Below are 22,022 nucleotides of genomic sequence, written 5' to 3' on the forward strand. Positions count from 1 at the left end.
AAACTGGCAGTGTCAAAAGGGGGTCAATAATAGCAACACATCATTATAAATATTGCTATTTAACCAATTCAAATTCAGCTAGTTAAAATCATATCAATCAGGTAAAAACTATAATCTCAGAATTAAATATAAAAAGTCAACTATGAATATTTGCAAATCATTTCTATTAAGCCAGTTATTCAAGTGTATTTTGTTTGTTCTCTTGATGGTACTCAAGCATATGCATAGTTCAGTTTATTCATAAAGATTCCTAAAAAAATCCACTACAAGTCCCTGACAGATGGCAACTCAAAGAAACCCATCCATTTTGGATACACAACAAGGAACTTCTTTGGCCCACCCTCCCTGGCTAGATAATCAAAAAAGTAAACAAGTCATCAGTATAAACAAGCAGTATGCCAGTTTTTTTGACCACTGACTCTTGGTACATGGAAAAAGAAACGCCAAACTCAATTAATTAAACATGGCTAGAAACTACACAGGGCCTTCAAGGTTTAGCTATGTGTATTTAGCGACTGCATACGTAAGACAAAGTGAAGAGAATAAAATAATTGTCAAGTGTTGGGGTATAAAAGATCATTAACCATACAAAATTCAAGAGAGATCAAAGAGTAAGAAAAGAGGTAACAAAAAAAGGTAGGGGAGGAAACAGGGGAAGGGAGGACAATTCTAAAAACTAAAGGGTGGCACAAGAACAGAGAAATGCTGACAATTTCCAGCAAAGTGCAAATGAATGTGACAAGGAGAGGTCAAATGAATATTTTATATGTATGAAGAAGCTAAAATAAAATCTAGTGGCAAAAATGAGAAGGAACTCAGATGAATAAATTCAATGTGGTCTTTCTTGGTGTCATGAGACAGACAAAACTCTGAGTCACTAAGTGGGAAACAATATGGTTAAAAGCAAGTTTAATACCCTCCTACCTTGCAGGGTCCTAGAGCCTGGCTTCCAGCCTGAGCCCGAATCTCTGTACCCCTCAGCCTAAACCCCATGAGCCTGAGTCAGCTGGCATGGGTCAGCCACAGGTTTCTAACTGCAGTATAGACGAATAAAGATGGGGAAATAGCACTCCAGATAAAAGGGTTAGGTAAAATGGCCCTACAGTCAGACTTGGGGCAATCCAATATCCTGATTTGGAGAGACAAGAGCTTCTATTTAGGCAGCAGATTTAAAACAAACAAAAGGAAGTATTTCTTCACACAATGCACAGTCAACCTGTGGAACTCTTTGCCAGGAGATGTTGTGAAGGCCAAGACTATAATACGGTTCTAAAAAGAACTAGATAAATTTATGGAGGATAGGTCTATTAATGGCTATTAGCCAGGACGGGCAGGGATGGTGTCCCTAGCCTCTATTTGCTAGAAGCTGGGAATGGGCAACAGGGGATGGATCACTTGGTGATTACCTGTTTCATTCATTCCCTCTGGGGCACTTGGCATTGGTCACTGTCAAAAGACAGGATACTGGGCTAGATGGACCTTTGGTCTGACCCAGTATGGCCGTTCTTATGTTCATGTTTTGGGTCAGGTAGATGGGTGAAGAGCCTCTCACTCTTAAAAAAAAATAAAAAACAATAAAGTTGGTGACATTTGTTGTTAATGTTTATTGACTCTTTCCCCTTCCTGTATGGCCTAACCTTTGAAGATGATACACAGAGCACGTACTCTTAGGATTTTCCAGTCAAGATCAATGCCAATCAATCACATAAGAGATGGGTCTAGAATTTTAAAATATATATTATTGCTGCTCTATAGCTGAAAAACTGGATACACTAATGAACAAAATAATTAAAAACTGCGAACAAGGAAAAACAGTTTTACATTGGGTATGTGATGGACATATAATTAGTAAACAGTACGTTTGTAAGCACCTAGAGGATAATAGGCTTGTAAGGAACAGCTAACATGGATTTGTTGAAAACAAATCATGCCAGATCAACTGAATTTACTTCTTTGTTGGGGTTACTGGCCCAATTTATCGGGGGAAGCAGTACACGTGATATATCTTGATTTTAGTAAGGCTTCTGACACACTCTCACATACATTCTCATAAGCAAACTAGGGAAATGTGATCGAGATGAAATTACTATAAAATGGGTGGAAAACAAGTTGAAAGACAGTACTCAAAGAATATTCATCAACGGTTCACTTTCAAACTAGGGGGAAGTATCTATTGGGGTCCCACAGAGGCCTGTCCCAGGTTCCATACTAATCAATAGCTTTATTAATTATATGGATAATGGATTGGACAGTATACTTTAAAAATGTGTAGATGACACCAAGCTGGGAGGAGATGCTAGCACTTTGAAGGAATGGATAAGAATTCAGAACCACCTTTATGAATTGGCCTAAAATAACCAAAAGGAAATTACATAAAGACAAATGCAAACTACATTCACTTACGAAAGAAAAATCAAATCCACAATTACAAAATGGGGAATAACTGGCTACACAGTACTACTGCTGAAAAGGATTTGGAGTTATAGTGGATCACAAACTGAATGAGAGTCAACAATATGATGCAGTTGTGAAAAAGGCTAATATTCTGGGCTGTATTAACAGGAGAGTGGTATGTAAGACACAGGAGGTAATTGCCCCACTCTACTTGGCACTGGTGAGGCTTCAACTGGAGTGCTGTGACCAGTTATGGGAACTGCATTTTAAGAAAAATGTGGACAAACTGGAGAGAGACTCCAAAGGAGAGCAACAGTATTTTTCCTTATTTAAGTGTTTCTTCTTTGTACTTTTAAATAAAATGATATTTTGCTTTAATGCAATTATAATCTGGATTTGATCATTAATGGTGAAATCTGACAATCTAAGGTCCCTATCACAGAAATGTCTGAGCACCTTGCAATCTTTAATGTATTTATCCACACAACGCCCTTATGGAGGCAAGGAAGTATAACATTCATATATAAATCATTTGAACTTATCAGTTTTTCAACATTTATAAACATAAGCAGTGACTTGTATTAATGTTACAGACTAGCACAGTATCCAGCATCCAAGCTCAGAAATCTCTCTCAGACTTTAACACAAAACAATTACTTAAAATCACAAATTACCAGTAATTCCTGCACATTAGTGTGAATCAGTACAGTTACTATGACCTACAGTAGTGGTAGGCAACCTGCAGCCCATCAGGGTAATCCACTGGTGGGCTGCCAGACCGTTTGTTTACATTTCCATGGCCGCCCACAGCTCCCAGTGGCTGCAGTTCACTGTGCCCAGCCAATGAGAGCTGCGGGAAGCGGCAGCCAGGCCCACACCGCTTCCCACAGCTCCCATTGGCCAGGAATGGCGATCCACGGACACTGGGAGCTGCAGACAGGAGCTCTGCAGGCTGTCTGGCGGCCCGCCAGCGGATTACCTTGAATGGCCGCAGATTGCCCACCACTGATCTACAGGGAGTGGCAGCCAATATGCCAATTTAAAGCTCAGGATACAGTTGTGCATCTTACCACAGAAACACATCCCATGAAAATGTGTTTTATAATATTAAAGTAGCTAAGATTATCTACAAGTGTAAATCATTGTTATTATACCCACACAGCATCTGCACATTTCATTAACATGCTGTTTTATTCACTCTTCTAAAGGATCTGATCTTAAAAGGTCTTATGCAAATACTTAACATTAAGCAAGTAAATAGTTCTTTTGACTTCAGTGAAGCTACTCATGTTAGTAAAGAAAAAGCATAAGCATTTGCAAGATCAAAGCCATAATAAAGACCAGACCTAAACGAGACCCCTGAAGTACCCCACTAAACATGCCCCTCATAACTCAGCCTTGTTGTTTTATCACTCTTTGTTTATGGTCTTTCAGCCAGTTCTCAGGCCATGTTTGGTGCTAATCTGAATTCATGCTGAGGGTAAGATTTTGAGAGTCATAACATTTTACTAAAATCCAGATACTGTGTATCACACTCCCTTTCAGCCACTTTATTTTTGTCATTCTTCTTTAAAATAGTAGTGTTTAGCTTTAATCTTCCTTTCTCAACATTCCTACTATATTATCATCCACTACCTTTGCTAGTTTCCAGTCTTTTAGTATACCAAATTCAAGCTTCTTGTTTAACTATCTTGGCATTCCTAAGCTACCAACCACTGACAGTCCAATACAGTTATATGACTAGGGGACAGAGGAAAATTTGTGAAGGACTCTGTCCTATGCTTGGATTGGCAGCAATTACTTATTAAAGTGCCATTGTACTTGGTGCTGTACAAGACAAAAATTGCTTCTGATAAGTGGTTTCAGGTAGGAGCCAAACATGATACTTGAGTCATATCTGCATGTTAATGCTGTATACCTATACATTATATAACAAAGTGTTTGCACAAGGATTCTTAGAATAGGTATTGTCTTAGAGATGATACTGTTATTGTGACATAATATGAGTAAGGAGTTAAAGTCCCAAAGTTTTCTAATATCTTTCCCTTTTTGTGTTTTGCTGTTTCTTTTTCAAGCAGGCTGCACCTATTCGTGGGGTTGTTTTTCTTTATTGGTGCAGTCTCTTTCCTATGTACAGTAGTGGCTACATCCCATTGATGTCTCTTGTTACAATCTAGAAATGTATTACAAACATGTAAGCTGCTAAGCATCCACAAGTCCTCTTAACTTCAGTAGGAGTTAAACTCTGAACTTCAGAGGATCAAGCTCTATTTGTCGCCTGGGTATTTTGTTTTGTGCCATCTCCTACCATTCTAAAGTAGCTTTTTTTGTTTGTTTTATGGTTTTTTAATGCTGAAACAAAGAGAGAGTCATAATATGACAGCAAAGTAACTTTTTCTTTCCAATCTTAAATCTGTTGGTCAACATTTTGGTGTTAAAGTAAGCAGCATATGTTTCTCTATACATAACCCTTATATAACAAAAAGAAAAGGAGTACTTGTGGCACCTTAGAGACTAACAAATTTATTACAGCATAAGCTTTCGTGAGCTACAGCTACAGCTCACGAAAGCTTATGCTGTAATAAATTTGTTAGTCTCTAAGGTGCCACAAGTACTCCTTTTCTTTTTGCGAATACAGACTAACACGGCTGCTACTCTGAAACCTTATATAACAAAAATCTGCAATCAATAATATGTAGAATGTAATTATTACTGTTTACTAAAAGAATTGACACGCACATCTTTTAAAAATATCTGCCCTTTTTTGTCAAGTTACTACCATTTTATTGGTTGATGCAGGGTTGGTTTTTCCCCCCTTCTCTATTTTTTTTTAAGATCGAAAACAACTTGTTCTTAACATTTTGACCAAAGATCTAAAAATAAAAGATTATTAATGGACACTGAGACATTTTGTAAAAAAAAAAAAAAAAACAAAAAACACCCTGCTTTCACTGAATCCTAGTTTAAGAAAATTAAGAGGAGTTCAAGACCCAAATTCTGAAATACAATATTGTAGAGGGGAGATTGTTAGAAATATATGATTTTTCCAAATGTGATATGATGGCTCTAGAAAGCCATGCTTTATTCCTCTTGACTTCTCCCTCAAGGTGCTGCACCAAGTTAACAATCCTTTTGGAGCCTCTCAGTAGTATTATTGAAACAGTGAGCTCACTAGAAAGCAACATAAGAATAGTCCTTTCTCCAATGGACTGAGCTTTTGCTACATTATGATATCAGCCTAGTAGAGATGACCTGAAGGAAAGGATGAAACTAAAAACGCATCCACATCTCCAAGGTCGGGGTTCTCAAACTGGGGGTCACGAGTTGTCAGCCTCCACCTGAAACCCCATGTTGCATCCAGCATTTATAATTGTGTTAAATATATTTTTTAAAAGTTTTTAATTTATAAGGTGGGAGGGTCACACTCAGAGGCTTGCTATGTGAAAGGGGTCACCAGTACAAAAGTTTGAGAACCACTGCCCTCGGTCCTGAAACAATTTTATTTGTGCTCTTCTTGTGGCCAAATGTGTTTGTACTTTCCAAACACCTACTTTATTATTATTTATATAGTGCTAAAAGTGTGACAGGCAAAATAAACTACTGCTTTGTGTTAAAAAATTACTCAGATGTAATAACAGCAGCAGGTTACTGAACATGGATCAATGTTAAAGTCAATTATTGATTCCTATTATTGATTCCTTGTAGCTGTCTATTAAATAATCACATTAGGAATATAAAAGATAGGTTTCTTTCTGTTTGTAATCACATAAAACTATGGACTAATTTAAAAAAAAAACAGTTGCAAATGGATGAAATTACATCTACGTATTACAGAACGAATACTTTTTATACACAGGAAAACCATATTAATAAATAAGCACCTACTGATTCTTACATAAAAAACAAGCTATAACTTAATATTATCATGAACAGTCTCTCTCAGCTCCTAGTCTTATGTCTACTGCACAGATATTCAAACCATTTCATAGTGAAGACCACATCATAGCACAGAGATGGTCTCAGGGATCACCTACCATTCACACACAAACACATAGACCTCTCCTCCTATTCAAAATTACATACCATCACTGTGCCTGTTACAACCGCTTACATGGAAGAGTTATTAGGAAAGTGATTTTTTTTAGCTTCTTTCAATACAATCTGTAGAGCTCTGAAAATCCGCAGATATCCGCTTCATATCCACAAATCATTTTTGCGGTTAGTGGATTGGATGCTGATACCGCACTGGGCTCTACTCACTGGTGGAGCCTGGCCCATGGTGTCCAGCTCAGGCAGCCCAGGGGGCGCAGCGTGCTTGGGGCCGGCAGCCAGCACCCAGTGGCTGGGGCTATCCAGCACCCATTAGCTGCGCCGCTTCCGGTCCAGCAGCTCAGGCCCCTTGGGCAGTGCCAGCGTCCCCACCATGGCCTGGCCCAGCAGCTCTGGCTGCGATCCCAGTCCCGAGCTTGGCCCGCCAGCTCCTGGGCAGCAGGGCCTGCCCCTGGCCATGGGGATTGGAGTGGGAGGGCCCCAGCACCCCACTCCTTCACCCCACTGTGATGCAACACGCACTGCTGCTGCTGTGTGCCATCGCTCACGAGCCCCCGGGAGCAGCACATGATGTGACGCCCCAGCCTCCCAGCCCCTCCCCTCTGCAACACCCCTTCTCCTTGAGACCCTGCCCCTGCGCTGACTCTTACCCCCAGTCTCCACCCTCACGCTGCCTTTTCCCCACAAGACCCCGCCCCCCGCCCCCCACTCCCTTCCCCCACCCCATCACTAGCCCTTGTGAGAGCGCTTGCTGCTGCAGGTGCAGATGCAGGTAAAAGACGACTAGCAGATCGGGGGATGCGGATCCAAATTTTTGTATCCACACAGGGCTCTAACAATCTAGCAGCTAGAAACAAAGAAAGGAGGCATCATCTGAAAAATCAACTCTACACAAGCTACCAGCTATTACTCAATAAACCACAGTTGGGAAGTGATGCTTTCATGTCCATGCAGTAGATTTGAACACCCACATCACCAGGAAGGAGCTATACCACCTAAAACTCAAATGCTCCTTTCCTAAGGACTTACAGAGTAGTTCAAGATCTTTTCACACACTTGTCTTTCATCAGCTCGCAGCTTCATTCTCTCAAGTTTGCCACCATGACAGAGGGGTGACCAAGACAAACCTAAGCAGCGCTCCAACCCTTTTCCCCTGGTTGCAACACACAGAGCAGGGAGTCAAGCCGAGCCCCAAGGAAAAGGAGGTGCCACTGCAGAATGAGTGCAGGGCAGGCTTGTTCTGCAACCTCCCACCCCCAGGAGGTTCCTGACCCGACCCCTCCCATGCAGATTAAATGAAACACAAAATTCCTGAAAAATAAAATAAAAAAAAAACTATTAAAAATAAAAAGAATTTCATGGGGCTCTTAAAATTGCCTCATGAACTGCCCCATTCCTTTCCTATGGTGAATCCATGTTGCCACACTTAAAGGTTTCTTAGTACATATAGCTAAAACGCCACACTATCACAAAAAACATATAGTAATTTGTCATACAATGCTTGAAAGGCATAGTCATTTATAGTAAATATGGAATTACAAAAAAAAAAAAAAAATCAGTTGAGTGCCAGCCTGTCAAGTGAATTTGCACTATTCCTCCCTCTTAAACAAATAATTGGTAAGTACAAGTGTTAAATGAACAAACAATACATACCAAATGATAAACCAACTTTTCACTTTAATGAATTAAATTTGCTATACACTATTGTTTGATGAATACTGTAAATAAACGTATTTTAAAACGGTAGTCTATGGAGTAACTAGTTAGTTAACATTTATAGCATACTGCTTGACTTATTTGTATAAATGGTAAAAAAAGGATCCAAGTAAGCAAAAGTTGGGAGAAGATAACATTTTACAAAAATGAAAGACATCATTTAAAACAGCTTTCATTTTATTTCAATTAAGCAATAACTCTGATCAGTGAGATTTAGGAAAAAAATAGAATTTGCTGCCCTTAAATTTAGTTTCCTCTGTTTTAAAAACTGTTCAATTCCATATGAAACGAAAGCTCTGACCTGTAGTAATAACTAAAAAATAACAACACTTTGTACTTGTAGAGTACCCTCTATTAGAGGGTCTCAAAGCACTTTACAAACATTAACGAATTAAGCCTCAAACAATTATCTGAGGAAGGGAAATATTTCTCCCATTTTACAGATGGAGTTATGGAGGCAAAGAAGTTAATTTACTTGCCTAAGGCAAACAAGAAGTCCACAGCAAGCCAGAAACAAGATTCAAGTTTCCTTACTCCCAGCCCGGTACCCTAACAACAAGACCATACTTCTCCCCCAAACAAATGTAAAGAAAAAAAAAATCTTAATTGTGGATTGTAAACCACAGACCGAACAACTAACTGCCTAGAGAAGATGGGTTTCCAGTGTGCAAATACACAATGACAAGGAGCAGCTATGACCAGTTTGGATACACTCACGTGACCCAAGTCATAGGGCAGAAGCAAAGTGAGCACGACAACAGGAGCAACAGAAGAGAAGAAAAAGAAAGCTATCCAAAACCTCTCATTTAATTGTTTCAACATTCTACTGCTCTATCTAGAACATATACAGGCAAACAAGAACACCTGAATATAAGCCATTAATGTATTTGCTATCTGGTGCATCACCTAAAAGGAATTATGCTCTTGTTGTTACTCTCATCTTGGATAAAACTGTAAGTACAAAATACAGCCAACAGTTTACATTTATGGGAATTAACTGCAATAAGAGTCAGTGTTGAGGGTCAGCATTTTAATGAAAACCTTCTGTTTTCATTATTGTAAGATGTTATTTTCTCCTCTCTTTCCTCTCCGCATACAGCTGGAAGCACTAACGTATATCAGAAGATTAATCCATAAACTTTCTGCCAAAACAGCACTGGGACTGGGATATGTAATCTCACTAGAGGCAACTGAGGCAAACTGATTGGAATTTCAGCCTTCACTGAACAATTTGTTTCCTAACACATTAAAAAAACTGAACATGTCTGGCCCTCTCACAATTTTTCCTACCAACAAAAATTGTACATCATCATAAACAATCTGTGTGCATGCATTATGAACAAAATATTCCGAAAAAGTTAGAAGTGTTCATATATGAATTCCCTTCAGCATAGAATTACTGGGATAATCAATGAATGGCTTCACTGAATAGGCTAAGAAGCTGTTCTGCTAACGTCACAGAGAAGGCATCCAACTACTACGCAATATGCCCTAACCTAGTATCAGGATTAAACACACAAATGACTCTTTAGGGCAGGCCCTTTTTTTATAAGTTGCTACCATAATTGAGCGTATCTGTATCTTTAGACTCCACAGTTAATACCATTTTTTGTTTTTCAAACATTTGTTAGATTGTTTATCCTTCCCCAGAGAATAACTGTGTTGTGGGCTGCTGACAATCTCCAAACATAGCAATTAAAAGCTTGGTAATAGATTTGCCCATATCCTCACTTTTTCCCTCCCACATCCGTGATGATGTAATTTTCACTTTCAAAGAATCATGTCCCAGACATCATTTTGACAGGACTGCTCTTTGAAGAAATCCTCTGCATCACTGAGATAGGAGGCCTTGCAATCTCAGACAACCTCCTGCTATTCTCACTCAGAAAATCAAACTGGAAGTAGTAGCATTTAGACTCCCTTGAGACAGCCAGCTCTCAGAATTGTGAATAAGGACTCTGGCAAGGAAGGTAGAGACATTTTTCCCATGTTAATCATTCCATGGCACTCCAGAATTTGTAACATCCTATGTATGGTTGCACGGACTTCCTTGAAAATCAGCCAAATTTCCAAATCCATATACAAATGAATTCATGAGGCTTCATAAATAAAATCAGGAACAGATGTAATTCTAACAGACATCAAGTGACTACCCGTGTTTCAAATTGGGATGCAGAGGGGAATCTAACAAGATTCTGAAAGGGATATAGAAAAATATGCACACATTTAGTCAACTGATAGCAGAAAATCCCTTAGTTAAACATCTCTGGCAATATTTTTGCCAACTCAGAATATAAACTGATGAAAAAATCTTGGGGCCAATGACTCACTCTTTCTGGAAACAGTAGCAGAAAGGGTCAGATGCTTGTGAACGAGACAATTGCTGGAAAGATACAGACAAATATTATTTCTAACTAAAACAAAATGCTGTTGGAGTAATAATTGGACCTGTGGAATCTTCAGAATGAAATTTTCTTCTGATGTTTTCATCACTGGGCCAGCAGAGAGTATGGCTATGTCTACACTGGCACTTTCGTCGTTAAAACTTTTGTCGCTCAGAGATGTGAAAAAACACACCCCTAAACGACAAATGTTTTAACGACGAAAAGGGCCAGTATGAACAGATCAGTCCACACTGAGAGACTAACATTATACCCAAGATCACACGCATTAAAGCACTGAGATATTAAACATCTTACCCAAGATCACACAGGGAGTCTATGGCAGATGCAGAAAAAGAACTCAGATTTCTGGACTAACAATTCTTCCAGACTATACTTTAGCCACAAGACCATCCTTATCACATTCCACAGCACAGCTCAAAGCAACCTGTATGTCCAACTCAGAGCATCACTAAGGGGCTACTATTTAGCGCCCCTTGGACAGAGGGAGGATGCAAATGGAGGCACTGGAGAATATACTGAAAAATATCTATAGGAAATCTGAGATTAGATAAAATAGTGTTTTTCACACTACATGTGTGAACATACTACAAATCAATTCACAGCACATCAAGATTTAAAACTAAAGGAACATTTCCTCAGGCCAGAGGATTTGTTTTAGTTTACAGAACACCTTTCAAAGATTTCTAAATTATTGTTTTAAAATAATCTTCAGGACGGGCAATTCTGACAATTATGAGGGACTAGCTATATGTACACAGAGATATTCTAAACAGAACAATTAGTCTATGGAAATCATGCTGCATGATATGACTGAGGCGAAGAGCTCAGATTAATTCTTTTATGAATCTGACATATGGAAAATGAGACTATTCAGTTACATTGCATAGTATATAAACTGTAGGAAATACAAACCTTCATTCTTCAGAGCATCAGCCAACCATTAATCAATGAGATTAGTAAGAAACTTCTTAAGTGTGCAGATTACTCTATGCCTGTTCACTATGGGGATACTTGCATCTCCTTTTAAGCATCTGGTACTGGTCTCCATCAGAGACAACATGCTGGACTTGACAGAGCTGTCATTAGTGTGAATCGGTATGACAAATTCTTAGCTGCCTGTTTACATCTGTCAGAAAGGTTATAGTTCCAAACCCACTTAATATTAATTGATAAACAAACACTTTCTTTACTGGGAATGCTTGCATGAAGAAAAACGTAGGCTCATAAAAGTCAGATAAAACTATACTAATTCACAGTAACTGGAAGACCCTTGCTAATTAATGAATTTTGAAAATTAGCAAGTAAGGACCAGATACTGAGAGTTAAAGAGCACCTCAAATTCTCGCTGATTAATGGGAGTTGCAGCTAATCAGCACTACCCAAAGGATTTCAGCCAAAGCCCACTGAAGTCAATGAGAAGATGCCTATTGACTTCAATGGACTTTGGATCAGACTCAAAATCAGGTCAACAAGATAAGGCAGTGCAAAACAATATACTTTGTTCATGTATTTGGTCAACTGTAGTTTATTTTTAAATTATGAAAATACTTAAAAGTTTATTTCGCAATGTTCTGAGCACTTTTCTAATACGGAAGGAGGCATGAATTCCTTCCCAAGGAACTCACAGCAGTATACTAGTAAATATTCTATAACACATTCTGCAAAAATGATGAAGTCTTAGTAACATAAAGGACCTTATTCCAGTTTGCATTCTTAAATATTTGCAAAGAAGGGGAAAGTGCCTAGATTTAGTATAGATTAGTAAGGGTCTAATTAATATTTTTCTTCTGTTACTTTTCGCACCTAATAAAAAACGGCCAGTGTTAGACTTTTTTTTGTTAATGAATTTGCAACAAAAACAAAAGCCCTGATCATGCACTGCGTTCCATGTGGGCAGATCGCTATGCCCATGGATTTTATTAGAAACTCCCGTGTCTCTGGAGCTCACTGTGTGATTGGAACTGAAGTGAGTACATAGAAAGATATTTCATATTTAGCTTAGCTGAAAAAACTCCAAGAAGAAAATTAAGATAAAAAATAAAATAGGTAACTTGTATGCTTTTGTATGTCACAGAGGAGGAAAACTCCATATGCACAAGAGCATACTGAAACATTTCAGTATAAAATAAGGTCTAAATATTTTCAGTAGTTTTGACTTATTATGAATGAATCATTTAACAAATCAGGTTCTACCATTTCCAAACATTTCAGCAAAAACAGCTAATAATGAACTATCACCTCTCTATTTTCTTCTTGGATAATGTACACAGCAGGCATGAAACTTAATGCAAGTTATGCAAGAGGATGAAAGTAAAATTATACCTAACAACGCTGTTTTTAACAATTAAGGCTCCAGATCTGGAAAGACTTAACTTTACATGCTTAACTATGAAATCAGTGTGTATAGTTAAGCATGTGCTTAAGTCTTTCCAGATATGAAGCCTAAATGTGTAACCATCTCACAGCTACTGAACTGAGCATGAGGTCACTAGATACACAGTACACAAATTTAAAATGTAGTTAAATCCTTAAAAAATATATCTGTTTAAATAAAATAGCAGCATTTTTCATCCTATAATAAAATATAGAAGCAATACTTTGTCACTACATGTTATCTTTCATCAGAGGATCTAAGATTTACAAATATTAATTATCCTATGTGAAGTAGATATTAGTCACATTTTACAGATAGGGAAACTGAAGGACAGAGTAATTCACACAAAGACATAAATAGTGACAGCTGGATAAGTTGGGAACAGAACCCAAGACCTCCCTACTCCCTGTGGTCTAACCATCAGACAGTGCATGCTCACCAAGACAGAATGACAAATAATATTTTAAACTCTGTTAAGACAGATGAATTTAGAATATGCTGCAGGGGTGACCATAGAAACAAATACATTAATGAGAATAAGGCTATTAAGGGAACAACACTCTTAAAAATGGATCAGAAAGTTGTAACAAGGTATGTGAATGGGGAAATAAAGGGGATGGAGCAATTTTTTATGCAGTGTGAAGAAAAACTGTAGAAGAAAGTAGTTCTACAGATATGTCAGCTTAAACTAACAAACCTTTTAACTATTTAGTTCACATTTTAAAGGAATGTTGTCAAGTAAGAAAAATATACACATATATGTAAGCACTAACACACAACAGGGAGCATTCTGTTCAGCCAATACACACATTTTGAGCGTGCTGAGGTACAAAGTCCAGCAGCATATTTCAGACCACCCAAGACGTGCATATATTACCCGAGACACACAAACTGTGGAGTGTGTTGTACTTATAAAATGGTTTGTTGGCAAAACACACCCACATTTAAATAACGTAGAAAACATTAATCCACCAAAATAAAGCTCTAGTGTAGTCTGTCTGATACAGCTACAGACTATAAAGACTATTTTTAAAAAACTGTAACTACAACGTATGACATTTAATACTATAATTATATAATCTCTAGTATCAAATAAAAACAACACAAACATAAGGTGTGATGGTTTGCTTTTGTTTTGTTTAATTCCCTAAGACTTCTCTACAGTTCATCACCTCTACCTACCCACCCACCACTATTCTCAAATAATCAGAAGTAACATCAGGACTTGAGAAGAGAAGCCACTTTCCAGCTACCCATTCTACTCGGATTTTTGATAGTAGCAGGACTTCAAACAATAAGCATCAAAAGAAAGAGATCCTATTCAGCATGGGGGAAAAAACATCACACACGCTAAATTGCATTTGTTTAATATAACTACAAAATTATCAAAGATTTATATTTAAAAGTGTTATACATACATGTGGTGTAGTGATCTAGATGATGAATAGGCTGTGTATTCCCTTTTGCTTGTGTACAATAGCTTTATTTCTGAAAATTTCCCATTGTTACTAGCCCTGGTGCAAGTACTAGCAAGGACAAGACTCCAGGCAGCCACATGAACTTTCAGTACTGTTTCATCTAACAATCATCTTGCTCAGAGCAGGTCTATAAAACAGGGTGGAGGAAACACTAGAAACAGCAAGTGCCCTGTTTACACTAGCGCTCCAAGTCATCACTTCCAGTGACTATTGGGGCTGCAGTGGTATTAACAACAATGGGAAGATTTTTTTTTAGAAAAAAGGCTAGTGTGCACATGGTCAATGTGTGTGTTCTGTGAGTGACAACGGTATGGGTCCTGGACCTCTATGGGTCTATCAGTTCATCCCTTTCATAAGCTGCTTTATCTAAGTAGAAAAATATACCATAAATTGTTCACAGCTGCCCCTCTGAAGCTTAACAAATATTAATTTTTCTCTTAAATGTTTTTAGCCTAGATTGAAGTGGCTGTTCTCATAAAACACTTTCATTTATGTTTTGTCTTATGTCAAAACATCTTTATTTTCACATGAACTGATATCAGAACAGGTTAAGGAATAGATAAAAGATGTTGCAGTCAGCAGGAGGAACACAAAGCATTGCTTTGGTAGTAACACAAAGAAAATAGTTTGTTTTTTAAATTATACACACACACACATACACACACACACACCCTATTATTGAGCATTTTAAAACGCACTTAGAGTCTATAGAGCTTGCAACATTTGATAATAAAGCTCTGTATCCTTAATAAGAGCCCTTACTCCATCTCATGTTTTGTTATTGTAAAGAGGCAGAGTACTCAGCTAAAACAAACAATTATATGAATTTTGCAGATGGATAAGAATGGCATGGTCAAACTCTATGCTTAAAAGCTTGACAGCGTTCTTAAAATTAATGCACATGAACAATTAATGGATTGCAAAATAACACTTAATAGGTAACTGGTAAACATTAACTGTAAATTTCCTTGGCCATATCAGTTTATCTTTCAACTGATTTGCCTGCCTCCTATGTCCAAAATGCTGGTCATTCAAATAAATGCAATTTCAAGATCCACCTCTTTCATCTATGCCTCTTTACATGTAGGATGAAGGCAATCTTATATTCAATACTCTGAAGGTTTTGGACACAGCAATTTAACTGTCATTCACAAATAGAAGGTGAATCTGCTTGAGAAATTGCCAAAATTCACAAAAAAATAAGTCAACTAGAATTTGGCGTTCTAAAACACCTTATAATTTTTTAGGAGCTTACGCAAGAAAATTCAGTGTCCTCATAACACAAATACCCCTACTTTTCCAAAGTACCAAAAAGCTGAAAGCATCAACCCGTAACCTCATCTGAAGATCTGACCTACAAATTTTATTTTACTTTTTGCACAGGTGTGAATTCAATTTAGTTATTTGTGCTGTTAATACAAATTCTATATATAAATTGCTATCGTTAATAAAATTACAAGAACTTTCACTTATATTTTTTGCTTTAGTTTGTGAAGGCAGTGTAGCAGCACTGTTAGCCTACTGTTGTTAGGCAATGAACCAATATTATTTTATTATCATTGCGCTTAAGAGCCCTAGTCTTGGACCAGGATGTCCCATTGAGTTAGGTACTGCACAACTACAGAACAGAAAGATAATCCATATGCCAAACAGTGTTCAATCTAAGTGCTGATACCTCTCAAACAGGTGTCTTATCTGGAATACAATTCACATGTTACATTATCATATAAACATCCCAACAAATCCCTTGTATTCCATTTAGCATAACAGACCAACTATCAGACTGGGGGATAAAATGAAGCAATACTGATTAAACGTCTTCAAACTACAAAGCTCTAACATTTATTTTTCCAGTAAAGTGTTTTTATCAGAAAAATTGTCTCTTCATTCCACACACTCTTCTTAAACAAATAAATCAGTATACAGTAGGGCTGTCAATTAATCTCAGTTAACTAATCTCAGTTAACTCAGTTAACTAACTAATTAATCGCGATTAATCGCAGTTTTAATCGCACTGTTAAACAATAGAATACCAATTGAAATTTATTAAATATTTTTGGATGTTTTTCTACATTTTAAAATATATTGATTTAAATTACAACACAGAATACAAAGTGTACAGTGCTACACTTTATATTATTTTTATTACAAATATTTGGACTGTAAAAATGATAAACAAAAGAAACAGTATATTCACCTCATACAAGTACCATAATACAATCTCTTTATCGTGAAAGTGGAACTTACAAATGTAAAAATTTTTGTGTTACATAACTGCACTCAAAAGCAAAACAATGTAAAACTTTAGAACCTACAAGTCCTCTCAGTCCTACTTCTTGTTCAGCCAATCACTAAGACAAACAAGTTTGTTTACATTTATGGGAGATAATGCTGCCGGCTTCTAATTTACAATGTCACCAGAAAGTGAGAACAGGCGTTTGCATGGCACCTTTGTAGCTGGTACTGCAATGTATTTACGTGCCAGATATGCTAAACATTTGTATGCCTTTTCATGGTTTGGCCACCATTCACAGGACATGCTTCCATGCTTGTTAAAAAAAAAAAAAAAAGAGTTAATTAAATTTTGACTGAACTCCGTGGGGGAGAATAGTATGTCTCCTGCTCTTTTACATCCGCATTCTGCCATGTATTTCACATTATAGAAATCTCAGATGATGACCCAGCACATGTTCGTTTTAAGAACTCTTTCACACAGATTTGACAAAACACAAAGAAGGTATCAATGTAAGATTTCTAAAGATAGCTACAGCACTCGACCTAAGGTTTAAGAATCTGAAGCGCCTTCCAAAATCTGAGAGGGACAAGGTGTGGTGCATGCTTTCAGAAGTCTTAAAAGGCAACACTCAGATGTGGAAACTACACACCTGAACCACCAAAAAATAAATTAATCTTCTGCTAGAGGCATCTGACTCAGATGATAAAGGTGAACATGCATCAGTCTGCACCGCTTTGAATTGTTATCGAGCAGGACCCGTTATCAGCATGGACGCATGTCCTCTGGAATGGTTGTTGAAGATGAAGGGACACATGAATCTTTAGCACATCTGGCATGTAATGATCTTGCGACGCCAGCTATAACAGTGCCATGCAAATGCCTATTCTCACTTTCAGGTGACACTGTAAACAAGAAGCAGGCAGCATTATCTCCCATAAATGTAAAAACTGTTTGTCTGAGTGACTGACTGAAGTCACTACGAAGTAGGACCGAGTGGACTTGTAGACTCTAAAGTTTTACATGTTTTATTTTTGAATGCAGGTTTTATTTTTTTAACATAATTCTATATTTGTAAGTTCTACTTTCATGATAAAGAGATTGCATTGCAGTATTTGTATGACGTGAATTGAAAAATACTATTTCTTTTGTTTTTTACAGAACAAATATTTGTAATCAAAAATAAATATAAAGTGAGTACTGTACACTTTGTATTCTGTGTTGTAATTGAAATCAATATATTTGAAAATGTAGAAGACATCCAAAAATATTTAAATAAATGGTAGTCTATTATTAACAATGCGATTAATTGCACAATTAATTTTTTTAATCGCTTGACAACCCTAGTATATAGTAATCATCATCATAATACCTAGCTCTACATATGGCAGAAGGCATTTAAAATTGGAGAACTGAGCCCTTCTGGGCAGTAGGATTTTTTCCCTAAAATTTCCCACCATTGCAACCACCACTGTGCCATTTGTGGTACCAATGGTGGGCACACTAGTGTAGAAAATGTACCATATCATGTGGATTCACCCTGAACTGGTTTAGACATCATGGTACTTAAAAACACCGGTGGTTACCTGGAGCCCTGTCCACACTAGCAGTTCCTCTACAACTACCATTCACAGAATTAAACTGCTTGTAGTAATGGTGGAAATTTTTAAAACAAAGATGTAGTGTGGACACATAGGAGATGCTACTGCCTGGTTTGCAGCCATGCATTCTTTGTACAAAAAGTACTATAGAAAAGTAACAGCCCTATACTCTCTATTATGCTGTAATACTTTAGGCCATTATTATAGAATTGGCAAAGAGTCCTGTGGCACCTTATAGACTAACAGATGTATTGGAGCTTAAGCTTTCATGGGTGAATACCCACTTCATCAGATGCATTACAGAATTGTACATAGTGAGATGACACGCCTCAAAATTATTTGCTTGTGGGACTCTTATTTTTTCAAAAACAGTGAACTGTTCTGACAATTATGTGCCATCAATAGGCATGTATAGAAAGAGTCCCTCTCTTCAATCCCCTGTTTAAGTAACTAAGGTTCTGATCCTGCAAATACCGGAGAGTAGCTTTACAGATGTGAGTTGTCTCCAAATTCTATGGGACTGCTCAGGTACCTAAATACACGCAGGATCAGACTTTACTTACATTACTCACTAATCTCTCTTCTTCACCCCAGCACCTCCTGCTATCTACTGCTAGCCCATCCCCAGCAGCTCAGCATTCTCTGAATCCCCTGATACAGGATACCAGGCACAACTGACTCACACTAAAAGGGACTGAACAAACTGGAAAGTCCTTTTCATCCCTTTTCTCGCTCACCAAAAAAAAACGTGTTTGTTGATATACTGTTGTGGTTCACAAAAGACTATTCTAAAGGCACTTACAGCCATCCCCTATGCCACTTTCCCCAAGCTGCCCCTCATTACCATTGCTTAGCCACGGGCACTAGAAATTCAGATGCAGCACTCTCCTAGAGCCCCATAAATCGCCACCAAGCCACTGCCCAGCCCCTACCCTATTCCCAGCCCAATATCCAGCCCCCAACCATCATGCTATCTCCAATCCCCGTCACTGCCCATCCCAACCTTCCCTCCCCAGTCCTCCTCACTGACCTTCCCCAACCGCCCCTCCCCATCCCAACCCCCGTCCCCAGTCCTCCTCACTGCCCATCCCCAACCTCCCCTTCCCATCCCAACCCCCTTCCCCAGTCCTCCTCACTGCCCATCCCCAACCTCCCCTTCCCATCCCAACCCCCCTCCCCAGTCCTCCTCACTGCCCATCCCCAACCTCCCCTTCCCATCCCAACCCCCTCCCCAGTCCTCCTCACTGCCCATCCCCAACCTCCCCTCCCCATCTCAACCCCCCTCCCCAGTCCTCCTCACTGCCTTCCCCAACCTCCCCTCCCCATCCCAACCCCCCTCCCCAGCCCTCCTCCCCGCCCATCCCCAACCTCCCCTGCCCAGCCCTCCTCCCCGCCCATCCCCAACCTCTCCTGCCCAGCCCTCCTCCCCGCCCATCCCCAACCTCCCCTGCCCAGCCCTCCTCCCCGCCCATCCCCAACCTCCCCTGCCCAGCCCTCCTCCCCGCCCATCCCCAACCTCCCCTCCCCATCCCCAACCCCCCTGTCCAGTCCTCCTCCCCGCCCATCCCCAACATCCCCTCCCCATCCCAACCCCCCTGCCCAGTCCTCCTCCCCGCCCATCCCCAACCTCCCCTCCCCATCCCAACCCCCCTGCCCAGTCCTCCTCCCCGCCCATCCCCAACCTCCCCTCCCCATCCCAACCCCCCTGCCCAGCCCTCCTCCCCGCCCATCCCCAACCTCCCCTGCCCAGTCCTCCTCCCCGCCCATCCCCAACCTCCCCTCCCCATCCCTCCTCCCCGCCCATCCCCAACCTCCCCTCCCCATCCCCAACCCCCCTGTCCAGTCCTCCTCCCCGCCCATCCCCAACATCCCCTCCCCATCCCAACCCCCCTGCCCAGTCCTCCTCCCCGCCCATCCCCAACCTCCCCTCCCCATCCCAACCCCCCTGCCCAGTCCTCCTCCCCGCCCATCCCCAACCTCCCCTCCCCATCCCAACCCCCCTGCCCAGTCCTCCTCCCCGCCCATCCCCAACCTCCCCTCCCCATCCCAACCCCCTGCCCAGTCCTCCTCACTGCCCTTCCCCAACCTCCCCTCCCCAGTCCTCCTCACTGCCCTTCCCCAACCTCCCCTCCCCATCCCAACCCCCCTCCCCAGTCCTCCTCTCCGCCCAGCCAAGCCCTCTTCTTCCATTCCCCTCCCCACTGCCCTCTCGGCCCGCCCCAGTGCTCCCCGCTGCCCATCCCAAGCGCCTCGGCCCGGTTGCCAGGGGGCGGGAGGGCCATGGGCCTGTCCCTCCTCTCGGCAGCCTAACAAAAGCCCGCCAGCCCCCGGCCCCGCTCCCCCGGGAGTCCCTCGGCAGACGAGGAGCGGGTGAATCCCAGACACAATGAGGCGCCAGCAGCGACTCACCCACAGCTCCGCGCCCCAGCTCATGGCGGCTCCGCGGGCAGCGCAGGCTGACGAGAAGCGGGTCCGGGGTGGCTGCACAGGGCCGGGGTCTCCTGGGCGACCGGGGCAGGACGAGAGGTAGCGGCGGCGGCTCCACGGGCTGGGGACACGGAGAGGGGGAGCCGCGGAGGAGGCTGGGAGAGGGGCGGGCTCGGCTACGGGGGAGGGGAGAGGCCGCCACTCCCGAGGGAGGCCCAGGGACAAGGTCGGGGCTGCGCTCCCTCCTCCCGTGATAGGGCCCGTAGAGGAGCCCAAGCGCAGCCCTCTGGGTCTCGCTATGGGGAGGGGGGCTCAGACGGGGTCCTCCCTGGGGACCCGGGGTCTCCCTCTGCGGGGGGGGCGGGGGTCTGGCGGTGGAAAGGGCCCCCGAGGAAGCCCCTCACTGGGGAGGGAACGCCCCGCTGTGGGGAGTCTCGCGGGCGGGGCTTTTTTAGAGGGGGGTCTCGCTTTAGGGGAGTCTTTTCTTGGGGAGGGCGGGGGGAGCAGGTCGGGGTAGAAGGGCTATTTCCCAGCGGGAGGGGGAGGGGGAAGAAGACTCGCTCTCCAGGGGCTGCGCGCCGCTATTCCAAGGCTTTCTCTGGCCGCGGCCAGCTGGCTGCCCGCCCCTGCCCGCTCAGGAAACCTCCTGCTCTAAAAGCCCGGAAGAAAGAGCCCCTCCCTTTTTCTCCTGTGCTGATCCCGACCCAGCCTGTTCCCAGAGAATCCCGGCAGGGGGATCGATAGGACCGTGGGTTTCTATTTCTTAAACATAGGGAAGAGCGCAAACTAAATGCGGAGTAGCCAAGGCAACATGTTAAAGTTTCTTTCTGCTTGTTTTTCACCTTAGAAATGTGAGGTCTTGTTTTTCCCATTTTTTGTGGGTTGACAGGAAGGACTCAGATGAGAATTGTAGGCTTCCTCAGCTCTTAATTAAAGGGAGATGTTGAAAGGGAACTGATTTTTATTATAAACAACGAGTTGATTGCCATATTTGGGGTCGGGAAGGAATTTTCCTCCAGGGCAGATTAGAAGAGGCCCTGGGGGTTTTTCCGTCTTCCTCTGCAGCATGGGGCACGGGTCACTTGCTGGAGGAGTCTCTGCACCTTAACGTCTTTAAACCATGATTTGAGGACGTCAATAGCTCAGACCTAGGTGAGAGGTTTATTGCACGAGTGGGTGGACGAGATTCGGTGGCCTGCGCTGTGCAGGAGGTCAGACTAGATGATCATAATGGTCCCTTCAGACCTTAGTATCTATGAGTCTTGGGGCACCTTAAAGACTAACAAATTTATTAGATACCACAAGCCTCCTCATTGTTTTTGCTGAAACAGATTAACACGGCTA

The 22,022-nt window shown here is 41.2% G+C and overlaps 1 protein-coding gene and 1 long non-coding RNA gene across 8 annotated transcripts in view; both read right to left on the minus strand.

Annotated features, from left to right (window-relative positions):
* Window positions 1-20,785, minus strand: part of FNBP1L (formin binding protein 1 like) — a 114,064-nt gene extending 93,279 nt beyond the window's left edge. For all 7 annotated transcript variants that reach the window (XM_038413062.2, XM_038413061.2, XM_043490848.1 and 4 more), the window contains exon 1: window positions 20,661-20,785. In XM_038413062.2, coding sequence (XP_038268990.1) covers window positions 20,661-20,684 — 24 coding nt within the window. In that variant the 5' untranslated portion in view covers window positions 20,685-20,785. The remainder of the gene's footprint in view (window positions 1-20,660) is intronic.
* LOC122455523 lies at window positions 5,802-16,051 on the minus strand. Its single transcript, XR_006273750.1, has 3 exons — window positions 16,037-16,051; window positions 13,174-13,180; window positions 5,802-6,142 (listed from the first exon to the last, which is right to left on the minus strand). It is a non-coding gene; the product is annotated as an uncharacterized LOC122455523 (long non-coding RNA).
* Window positions 20,786-22,022: the final 1,237 nt, after the last annotated feature.

This window comes from Dermochelys coriacea, chromosome 8, assembly GCF_009764565.3.
Source record: "Dermochelys coriacea isolate rDerCor1 chromosome 8, rDerCor1.pri.v4, whole genome shotgun sequence".
NCBI classification, from domain to species: Eukaryota; Metazoa; Chordata; order Testudines; family Dermochelyidae; genus Dermochelys; species Dermochelys coriacea.